Consider the following 12,500-nt stretch of genomic DNA (forward strand, 5'->3'; position numbering starts at 1 on the left):
TGGAGAAATTGTATATAATTTGTATAAAATTTATGATCTCTCTCAGAATATTATCGAAGAAAATCATTGGCACATACCATTGACATTCACACAAAGTTTTAGCAATAATTCAACGTTAAAAAGGCGCTGGCTGGGTAACTCATCTGAGCCAGCTGTGTACACTGATGTAATAGAAAAACCCAACAGCTGGATAATTTGCAACCACAAAGTATTTGGTAAGATTATTAGGAGGTTTCAACCTCTTGTTAAACATCCCGTTAAGCCTTATCAAACTCTTGTTACTAGTTACTACAATCAAACTTGTATATTCGTATTTAGCGAAATAGGTGAAATTCCCCCAAGATTGTACATTGGCCAAATCAACGAACATAGTAGTATATTCCTTCTGCTGAAAAGGATTCCTTGTTATTACAATAACACTCCAATCACAAGAACTTTTTCTAAGGGAGAGTTGGGAATCTGCGTGATTGTTAAGTTTTTCGAGGTTTAAGACACCAGATCATGCCATATAAATCACTTGACCCCCCCCCACCCCGCCTCTTCTTAATTTTGACTATTAGTCTCTAAACGGTTTTCTCACCAGCATTTCAAAGTCTTAGTTGTTTGGCTCTACCCTTTTCCCTAATTTTTCTTCCCATACTAGCTACCAGGGTTTTGTAAATGGTTTCTAAATGCTATATCATATATTCTTCCCCCTCCATTCATTTTTATGTTTCCAAGAACACGAAGAAACAGGAAGCAAAATCAAATGAAAGTTTCACAAGTCATATGGAAATCGACTCCAAAGGGTTGACCAACTTTTGATTTGTTATAGATTATAAATATGCATTTTTTGGTACTCATTGTCACAGATAATCCGACCTAATAAGATTTTTGACATTGAACTAAATCAAAAAGTTAAAATGTATCTAGGTTGTCAATATGGTACAGACGCAATGTCTTAGGAATGGAATTGGGTATAAAGTTGACACTTTCAGGGAAAATTCAGGTGGGTGTAAAACTAAATCAAGATAAGCTATGTGTACTTGGATTGTTATAAAGATGTGTTTGCAATATCTCAGGAAAAAGTCAAAGTATTACGTTGGACTTTAGAGTATGACTATGGGATGTTAAAGTAAAAAAAAATGTCTGCATATAGTCTTGTTCTAAGGACATATCTGCAATATCCCAGGAACGCCCAACGGCAATAAGTTAAAGTTGTTAGGCATGTTAATTCTGGAACAGATCCAAATTAGAACGCACAATATACATCCGAGGTTATCAATAGGTTTATATGTGATACCTTAGAAAATGTGAAGGGAACTAATTAGAAACTTCAAGGGCAATCGGAGGGGGATAGTCGAATAATATTTGTATATACTCAAGGTTGTAAAAACTGAAAAATTATAAAGAATTTCAGCCCAATAATTTGAATATTTTTTTATATCCTTCAATTCAAATCATTGAAGTATTAATATTATTATAAATTGGCGCAAAATTCTGTCCAACATATTAATAGCAAGCCAAAATCTCGATTCTTACAGATAAAACCAAAAAGATTTCAAATATTTTTTTATTAAACCTTGAAATGCTCTATGTAAATTAAAAAATAGAAGGAAAATACTAAAAATTTCCAATAAAAAAGTTTTTCAAAAAGAATTTCAGAGCTACATTAAACCAAAGATGAGCAGAAGTAAAGTTAAATTCTTTTACAAACGATAATCTACCATAAGTCAGAATCAATAAATAAAAGACACCTAAAACGAATAGGAATTACAATAATTAATCAAGTCAAAACCAAAGCGAAGAGAAACTATTTCAAATAAGAATAGTGCTCCCTTTGCCTTCTTAAGATCGGAACATTATTTGTACTTTACTGAAAACAATCTTCATTCTTCGAAAAAATTCTACTGTACAAAAAGTTTTTGCAAATCAAGATCACATGAGACCATTTTTAGGAACAGGAATTTAAGATATCAGCGCCTAGTTTGAAAGTTTCAATAAATATTAATTTAACAGTCTTTTAAGTTGTGGAACAGCTGTAATCCTAATTCAATTCGTGAATACGAGTTCAATTTGTACTTCAGATCAGGTATGAATTGGTATTCAACTCTCCAAAATTCAATTTATTCCCTCTTAATGCTATCAACGAGACCAAAATCTATAGAAACTGTTTTGTTTTCCAAATTCATAAATTTTGCAAAGAGATGAGTTTCATGGAAAAGCTTAAATTTTTACAGGAAATTATTGGCATTCACCTTAATTGGTTGGTCAATTCATTAATCAAAAAATGATTGATTAATTGGCAATAGTATTTTATTTTAAGATACTACCCCGACAGATTTTTGTCAATTATTAAAAACTTTACTATCCTGATTTTCTAATCTTTGTTCCTTATTTTGTAAGTACCTACGACATTTCCTTAATTACCAATTGCTAGTAAAGATTAATGTATAGCATAGGCTGGTAAAAATGAGTAAATTCGTGAGAAAATAGTTTTGGAGGAAGAAATTAAAAAAATAAAAAGTAAAACTACTTACAAATAAATTGTACGAGATAATGAGACAAATCCTAAAGAACTTGCTATTTCGATGAGATACACGCCAAAAGATTTCCCCTAACTCTGGACACGCCTATAATAATAATAATAATAGGAAATTTAATTTATATTTGAACGTTGATTTTAACTTTGAACGTTATTTCAGGATATTACCGTGTGGATTACGATGAAATGAACTGGGACCTAATACAGCATCAATTAGAAAATAATCACCAAAAAATTCACGTTATGAACAGAGCGCAAATTATTGACGATGCTTTGAACTTGGCTAGTGCAAGTCTCTTAGTGAATACTTACAAACAAGCACTGGATCTAACAAGTTATTCGAAGAAGGAATTCGATTGGCTTCCTTGCGAAACTGCATGGAAGAACTTTGAAAGAATGCAAAATCTATTATCAGGAACTGAAGCTGGAGAGCTTTTGAATGTATGTCTTCTTAGAATTTGAAAAACTGATGAGAAGAGACTTTGGCGAATCAAAATAAGTTTAATTAAAACTAAAAACTGCTAGTGCCCTGAACGCAGAGCGTCACCCAAAAAGATTAGAACTATTTGAAAATACTTTATTCATACCTAGTAAAGATCGCAATTAATCAAAGATTCAAATTCACGTTTTCATTTGACACTTAAAAGATGGAACGAGAAATGAATCCGCCAATGGAAAACCTTGTTTCCTTTGCTGTGTATAAAAAACAGTTTTCTCGAATTTTCTTTCCGTGGCTGCTGCATGCACACATCGAATAATGAATTTTTACTAGAAATGACTTTGTAAGTATGTCTGATACAGTTTTTCATGCTGCGTCGTCTGGTGACAAAATTCCATCTCTAATACCTGCCTGGCAATATAAGAAAAACGCATCTCGTAATAACTCGTAGTATTTCTGATAATATCTCGTATATCACTGATCTACGCATAAAAAAGGATTCTGAGTCATGTGGAATTATTAGGTATTTTCATCTAAACAATTGTATAATCAAATTAGTTTTTATCGTCTCCTGAACGATTTGATTCCTCCATTATATAAGGTGTGCACGCAGCAGCCACGTGGCTCTTGCCATGTTTCTGTAAGATGTTAAATGGATTTGCGTCATATGCTTATTTGGGTTCAGCTCTCTTTAGCTTTTTAAAGTAAACATATCACTATTATGTGCTACATGGATTGGGAGAGTTTGCAGAGTGAGCTAGTAAAAAAAAATATATACGCAAAGTGTACGCCTCAGCAATTTCTTCATTTTGGGGAGCGTAGTTAATTTGCCTTGAACTCTGTTTAAAACAAGACTAAGAATAAATGTAAGAAATACAATCATATTATATAGAGTTTATATTCCTTACCGTTGTGTATAAGTGTTCTCACTCCACTTTTTCTAATTTTACAGGAGAACGAAAATAAACTTGAAAATTCAGACAAATCAAAATATGCTTGAAAGGTCTTTTAAAACGATTATCTAGGCAAACTTTACCTGCTTTTTTTATGAAGGTGCTGTCATTAGTGTATTGCTTGCAGTGTGAAAGAAATAGAGTGAAAACCTTTAAGCGAAATACGATTTTACCAGAAATAGGAAAAATAGATCGCACAAACGTGTTTATTCTATGTTTTCATTCTTTATAATAAACAAAAGTAAAAATAGTAATAGCCAAAAATCAGTATCGAGGATAAATATAAGAACAAGCCAGAAAGTATAGGAACAAGAAGTATCAGGATCACAGCGCTTCAAGGGGCTCGAATATCTCAGTCAGCAAGTCTACTGATGAAGTGTTTTATATGAGGCTCTTATAAGACGAATGATACTGCTCATCAAGTAGTGGCAACAGCGTCATAATATCTTCGCATTTTGATTTACAGATTGATTTCCCTCTTGCTTATTCGGGTATCAGCACTTTTGTTGTTGTTTTTCCCTTTTTCCGCAAGCTCATACTCTAAAGAATTTTCATCTTCTATGTTTGTCTTAAACTTCAAAATTCGAAAATGTTTCTCATACTGAATATAATGTGACTTGTCACGGAAATATTTAAAAATAAACTTTTAAAAAACCAGGCCTTATACATGGACTAAAAAGGGGAAAATGATTTTGATCTAAAGAATGCTTTTGATATACATACTTCAGGTTTTTTTTTAATACTTTGAATGTTGTGAGCTCTTAAACCCAACCTTATTAAAAAATTAGTGGGTATGACCTGGCTTTAGGAATTTCTAATCAAAATGTGACAAGGTATTACCAGCTAAGTAAGATGTATAGCAAAAAAATATTATCGACACAAACATATTTCTGTTTTGTGAGCTATAGGTGTTAGAATAAAGTGTCAGAGTTTCTAAGGACCGAGCGAGATTACATAGACCGATGAACAACAATGATGCCACATCACTTGCCCCTTTGTCACCCTCTGCTATATGCTAGAGGTCAGTAATGAACTTGGTTTATTATGAGAAGTGACATGAACTGTGAGATTGAAGGTTCACGCTGCCATGTATAGAAAAAAAAATTTCATTCTAAGATTTGGTGTTGCTAGGCACTGCGGCAGGTCAAAGCACGATACCTCTTGTTGTTTTTTTTCACCAATTTTTGCTGATGATATATCTACTTTTTTTAAATTATTGGTGAAAGCAGATTCATGGGTGGCTTTTTCTGTTCTGACTGGTTCTTTAGCCTTGTCGTTTGTGGCAGACGGCACAAAGATCCTTTGCTGGTCCAGTAAAACCAAGATTGAAATAATCACAGAAAATTCTCTTAAAGAGAGCATTGTTTTCAAATTCCTTCGCAGCAGTTATCTGGGCTTCAACATTCAGATCATACCTCTTGTCGATGAAATGCTCTGTCTTGAATTATGGAATTTGTAAGCTGGGACCCTCCATATATATATTCTTTTATTTCTTCCACTGTTTCTAAGGATGTTTCATTGTTTCATTTGATGCTCTTGGAGGAGTAGAAGCTGTAAGCTTCCATGCTTTTACAGTTCCATGCTTTATACTTGTCAAGCGAAAAGTTGTCATAAAACACTTCTTACAAACCTTTTTGTTATACCTTGGTCATCTGGCAATAAATATTTAAAAAATATTCGACCTTTTCCGCGGTTCTATCCTCACTTAGGTTCTGTTTAGATGACGTGTACATCTTTAGGCTATCACCACCAGATCAAACCCAGGTCACCACCAGTATCTTGTATGGCAGGTTTTCTCCAAACTTTATTTCGTTATTATAGGCAGACATCTTGCTGATAAACTTATAACCCGCTAGATACCTAAATCTCAAAACAAGCCAAAACAAAAACCTGTGTGTTTGTATAAACAAAATGTCTAAAATAGTATTTGATACTTTCTTTTACTTTACAGCAACACTAATGATGCTGATAAAACTAGATGTACTCAGTCCCAGATTGTTTAGATAAACAAAATTTATAAACGTACTCAGACCGGGGAAGTAAGTTTAAATGGACCGAACACGTTCATGCTTAATTACAAATGGCTAAAATGGGACTAAAATGGTAGGTAAATACAAAATCTTTATCTTCGAAACAAACGAACTGATAAACTTATCAGAAGACTAATCAAAGCAGAAAGAAGGGTTCTAGATGGCATCTGCAGCTCAATTTCCCAATAAAGTGGACTGCACTCGTTTATGCATAACGGTACTGTATTTAGCTTCATGATTCTTTTTGGGTAATGCCAGATGGTGATGTCGCTATTTTTCAGTGACATACTTGAGATTCATTTCTTAACAGTTTGCCATGCTTCTTAGTAGGTCTCTTTGTTGAATTTTCAAATTGTTTCTATTTTCCTTTTGCAAGTACTCACTAGATCAACCAAAATATATGCAGAGTTAAAATAAAGTAGCAACTGCATAATTATTTTCTGATTTCTTAACTGATGAGCAATCAACGATCAAATGCAAAATAATATTATAAGTAGACTATCAAAACAGTGGATAGGCTAGAAAAAGTAAAAATGTATCTGATTGTCATCCAACAGGAAATTAACTTTTTTAAATATTTGAAATAATGCAGCAATACCATAGAAAGGTCAGAGAAAATATAACTACTTCTGAGTGTAGTAAATAAGGGTTTATACCAAAATTGAACCAAGTAATTATAACACCCAATATTTATGTTTTCCTTATTTCCAGTTCACAAAAAGTGCTTTTCTATTTCAGAGCCATATTCAACGCTTGGCTTTACATTTGTATGAATTATATACCTTCAATGAAAATCCTAAGGATAAGCATTTGGATTTGCGTTTAAGAAAAAATGCTGTTAGAATTGCATGTGGAACGAATTTTGCTCCATGCGTAGAAGAAGCAAAGAAAGTTTTTGTTAGCTGGACTAATACCTTGGAATGGTAAGTTTAAGTAATATATAAAAATTGAGGCCCTTATTAATTTTAGGATTCAGTTGTTTGTACTTTTTTCTAGATTAGAAAAAGATTAATAGCTTCCATTCAACTGCCTAGCGCGAGAAAAATATTGATGGAGATATATAAGATCAGCCCAATTACTTACATAAAAAATCAATGTTTTTCTGAACTTCTGACTTCTGTTTTGCACAAGATATATATATATATATATATATATATATATATATATATATATATATATATATATATATATATATATATATATATATATATATATATATATATATATATATATATATATATATATATATATATATATATATATATATATATATATATATATATATATATATATATATATATATATATATATATATATATATATATATATATATATATATATATATATATATATATATATATATATGTAATATATATATATATATATATATATATATATATATATATATATATATATATATATATATATATATAATATATATATATATGCTAATATATATATATATTATATATATATATATATATATATATCTCGTGCATAGCACTAATTATTCTAATGTATTTGTCTGGTATACCATACAAGGATAAGACCTTCGCTAAACCTATTTTATTCGCAGAATCAACACATAATCGATAAGTGAGGACCAGAGGTGTTTGACAACTCTAGCACTTCTTGATTAGATTATTAACCTAAGAATGAAAATTTGGTCGACACATCATCTACCTTTTCTTAAACCGTACTTTTCTTCTCTTAAAACTTTGTCTGCTACATTTCTCAGTCTAAAAAGTATCTAATACTAGGTAATTTGCTACCTTCAGAGACCAGACTATGGCCTTGATAATTATCAGACTCACGCTTATCACCTTTCTTATACAGTGCTTTGATTAAGGTTTTCCTAAAAAAGCTAGGTACTTCCACCTTATTAGAAATCATATTCATAATCTTCAGTAGCTTATTTCTAACCTCAGAGCCGCCATATTTGAGAAACTTATTTACCACATTATAAGCACCTGGAGCCTTACTATATTTTAATCCTTTTAGAATTATTGCTAATTCTTCCTCACAAAAAAAGTCTTCCTTCACATCCAAGGTATCACAAACTTTTTCATTTTCCTATATATCTTTTTCAGCAACTCTTTCTCGGCTTATAGCACATTCTCAAAATGTTCTACCAATCTAACTTTAACTCTTTCTTTATCACTAACTAGCTGTTGGGGTGGCGCTTCGTGCCACCCCAACACCTAGTAGGTGGGGGTGCTTCGCACCCCCCAAGCCCCAGTGCGTGCGTAAAACGTTACGCGCCATATTAGTTACGCGCCATTGTAGTTGTGTCCCTATGTCCCACCTGTGAATATAAATAGATATATATATATATACATATATATGTTTTTAACTATGTAAAACTTGCGAATATACAACATTCTTCGCTGTCCCATTGTCTGTGCATATAAATAGATTGTCAGGTTTACTGACTCTTGAACATGCAACATATAATTGTCCATGGGAAAAACAATCCGTATTCAGATCTATACCTCATTATTCTAATGATGTGTCCCTGTGTCCCGGTCGTCATTTATATTCCCTGTGTCCCGGTCGTCATTTGTGTCCCTGTGTCCCAGTTTGTAATTTCTCTTTGAGTGTCCCGGTCGTCATTTATATTCCCTGTGTCCCGGTGTCCCGGTCTGTAATTTCTATTCGAACAATCCCTGTGTCCCGGTCGTCATTTATATATCCCGCCTGTGCCCCCGGCGTCCCCGTTGTAGTTGTGTCCCTCTGTCCCGGTCGTCATTTATATTCCCTGTGTCCCGGTCGTCATTTGTGTCCCGGTCTGTAATTTCTCTTTGAGGTTCCAGGTCGTCACTTATATTCCCTCTGTCTCGGTCGTCATTTGTGTCCCGGTCTGTAATTTCTCTTTGAGTGTTTTTTCTTTTTAGTTTTTTTTTTAGTTTTTTACCTTTTTTCTTTTTTCAGTTTTCTTTTTCTTCTTTATTTTTCAGCGTCACTACGAAGTACATATCGACGAACCTTTGTTTTTTTAACTTAAATCTTGTAGGCATTGATGACCTTATCCAAGTCAAAATCCCAAACCCAATCATCATCGCTATCATTTTCAGCTTTGATATGTTTTGACTCTCGCTGTCCAGGTGGATTTTCATCTAACTGTGCGGTTTTGCGTTCAAATACCGTTAATGACGTCACCGTCAAAGCAAAAATGACGACAACTAATTTCATGACGTCAGTCAACACAGAAACATGACGTCACCTGATCCACAGACAGACAGACAACTTATTTTTATATATATAGATGTGCCGGTGTCCCGGTCGTCATTTGTATCCCGATGTCCCAGTCTGTAATTTCGTCAGTCGAAAACATGACGTCAGTCGACACACAAACATGACGTCAGTCGACAGACAGACAAACACAGACAACTTATTTATATAAATATATATATATATATAGACTAGCTGTTGGGGTGGCACTTCGCGCCACCCCAACACCTAGTTGGTGGGGCGCTTTGCGCCCCCCAAGCCCCGCCGCGCGCGTAAGTTGTCACGCGCCATATTAGTTACGCGCCATTGTAGTTTTGTCCCTGTGTCCCACCTTTGAATAGAGATAGATATATATATATATATATGTTTTTAACTACGTAAAACATGCGAATATACAACATTCTTCCCTGTCCCATTGTCTATGCATATAAATAGATTGTCAGGTTTACTGACTCTTGAACATGCAACATATAATTGTCCATGGGAAAAACAATCCGTATTCAGATCTATACCTCATTATTCTAATGATGTGTCCCTGTGTCCCAGTCGTCATTTATATTCCCTGTGTCCCAGTCGTCATTTGTGTCCCGGTGTCCCAGTTTGTAATTTTTCTTTGACTGTCCCGGTCGTCATTTATATTCCCTGTGTCCCGGTGTCCCGATCTGTAATTTCTATTCGAACAATCCCTGTGTCCCGGTCGTCATTTATATATCCCGCCTGTGCCCCCGGCGTCCCTGTTGTAGTTGTGTCCCTGTGTCCCGGTCGTCATTTATATCCCCTGTGTCCCGGTCGTCATTTATATCCCCTGTGTCCCGGTCGTGATTTGTGTCCGGGTGTCGTCCCAGTCTGTAATTTCTTTTTGAGGTTCCCGGTCGTCATTTATATTCCCTGTGTCCCGGTCGTCATTTGTGTCCCGTTGTCCCGGTATGTAATTTTATCAGTTGACAAACATGACGTCAGTCGACAAACAACTTTATGATGCATACAGTTCAATCCTTAAAATGACGTCAGTCGAAAACATGACGTCAGTCGACACACAAACATGACGTCCCCCGACAGACCCAGACACACACAAACACACACACAGACAACTTATTGTTATATATATAGATAGATTGTGGCCCTGTTCCTATCTTAACTGTGACAAGTTCGGATTGACCACTCCCTTTCAATACATTAGCATGCCAGTACAACATTTTATTGCTGTGCCATTTGTGTCGTATAGTTACTTCTTCCAGATCCTCGGCAATTTTATCCATGGCCTCCATTTCACACCTCCTTAGTTTATATCTTAATGCTTTCTCCATTTTCATTACATTCTTTTTGCTCTCATATGATTTATGGCTAAGATAATTCTTGTACAAGCCCCCTCTCATTTTATTAAACATAAAGCCTTTTCACTAATATTCCTAGCTTCAGTCCAAACTTTCTTACCTATGACACAATCAGCAATATTCACAAATTGTTTTTCTAAAATTATTCGGTTCATCCTCTACATTGTCAGAATTTAAACTCTCCAGTTGAGTATTCAACTGTTCCTGGAAAGTATCGCTCAAATTTTCAGCCTGGAGTCAACATAAATCAACTAAAATCAAAATCTCAATACCAATGGAATCCCACTACAAACAACAATTTGGTCGAGTTCATCTTCAGAAGCTGTTTTTTTCAAGAAACATAAACAGCGTATTGGTTACTTGTGTGTATAATTTTCTACATGGAATATTACTAATTATCTTCAAATTCTTCAGAAATGCTAGGTCCTTGGCCCTAATTATCTGATAAATGTTCTTTCCAAATATTTAACACCACTTGCTCTTGAAATATATTGCTTTAATCCTGGCCTTAATATCAATTAAATATACATTTTGTCCCTTCTTTTAGCTCTCTTTCTTATTTTTCTCTTTGGCTAAGATTTAGGACACGTCTTAAAAAAATTCACTAATTTTGCAGCGGCTGCAAATTCCGACTAGATAGTGACTCTTCCAGTCAAATCAGATGGATGCAAAGCCATTTTGCTAGACAAGGATGACCTTAAATCAAAATCTATTGATTCTTGAACTGTATCTGAAAATATGATATGTAATTATAGAAACACGGAATGAAAGATCTTGGATTTGTCGGGGCCAATCATCATCACCCTCGAAGAGAACAAACCTCCAGCAAGATATATTGTTATTTTTATTTTTTGAAGTTAGTTAATTCTGAAATCTCTTGAGTTAATAGTATCTTTTATCTTCTTCAAATGCCTGCAATTTAATATTCTTGCCTTTGTTATAGGTTTGGTATAGGAGGTTATCTGAATGCTAGAGAGGCGCCATCTACAAAAAAAATCTGATTATAGACAAGAGTATCGTTTGATGATAGTCAAAGGTTTTCTCCTCCACTCTAGCCTTTGAGTTTGGGGATTATAAGTGGCGTGAAAAGACAATCGTTCAAGGAAGATTCCTAATTGAATTGAATTTATAAAATAAAAACATCCAAAGTGTTTTATAGACAACAAAATAAAAAACAACAAATACTTCAACTTGTGGCCTAGACAAAACAGGGAAAAAACAGAACGAAAAATTAAACATATACATCCATCAAACATTTTAAAAATAATACACTCACATCACCGAGCTGAACTATCTTCAGCTACCAAAAAACTACCAAAAAATACATAAATAAAAGATACAGAACATCCAAGATAGGCATGGGAGTAGTATATGATCCTCCCTACTCAAATAAATAACAGATCTGGTGACAATCAACTCTACGTAAAAACCAGGGAAAACTTAAATTATTAGCAAGAAATTCACCATCATACTTTTTGAAGATACCAAATAAATGAGAGCCCTGTGCAGATACCGGTAGGATGTTCCAAATCAGGTTATAAGCTATCAGAGGGTTGAACTCAGGCCGTATTGAGGGAGTATGAGGTATCTCTAAGGTGTTTGATGTGTGGAAATGATAGATCGATTGCTCAGAAGATATAATACTATATGATATAATACTATATTGAGCAGCAGGAAGCTGGCCATGCAACCTACAAAAATGAAAGAAGCACAAGACAGAAAAATAAAGAGATCTCAAATCAAGCAAGGCCTTAAGTAGGGAACATTTAATATTCTTTATAAGAGTATTTGCTTTGTTATATAGTTTTGAAAGTGGCTTCAGTAACGAGGGAAAAGTTGACATCCGAAATATAATGCTAAACAACGCTGTAGAATAGGATTCTAAAGACTGACCCTGGAAAAATTATTAAAAGTCTGTAGGTCCCTAAGCTTCTGGAGAATTCCTTTTTAAGATGGTTAATATGATGCTTAAAGAAAAGATATAAAAGA

At 34.0% G+C, this 12,500-nt stretch overlaps 2 protein-coding genes across 2 annotated transcripts in view; one reads left to right on the top strand and one right to left on the bottom strand.

Annotated features, from left to right (window-relative positions):
- LOC136031149 (hemicentin-1-like) overlaps positions 1 to 12,500 on the bottom strand; it is a gene marked incomplete at its 5' end in the record, with an annotated part of 290,871 nt that overhangs the window by 56,381 nt on the left and 221,990 nt on the right.
- The window catches only part of LOC136030789 (aminopeptidase N-like), a 36,666-nt gene that overhangs the window by 11,469 nt on the left and 12,697 nt on the right, over positions 1 to 12,500 (top strand). The window contains exons 4-6 of the mRNA XM_065709833.1: positions 6 to 215; positions 2,685 to 2,965; positions 6,685 to 6,869. Coding sequence (XP_065565905.1) covers positions 6 to 215; positions 2,685 to 2,965; positions 6,685 to 6,869 — 676 coding nt within the window. The remainder of the gene's footprint in view (positions 1 to 5; positions 216 to 2,684; positions 2,966 to 6,684; positions 6,870 to 12,500) is intronic.

This window comes from Artemia franciscana, chromosome 9 (assembly GCF_032884065.1).
Source record: "Artemia franciscana chromosome 9, ASM3288406v1, whole genome shotgun sequence".
In the NCBI taxonomy this organism is placed as follows: domain Eukaryota; kingdom Metazoa; phylum Arthropoda; class Branchiopoda; order Anostraca; family Artemiidae; genus Artemia; species Artemia franciscana.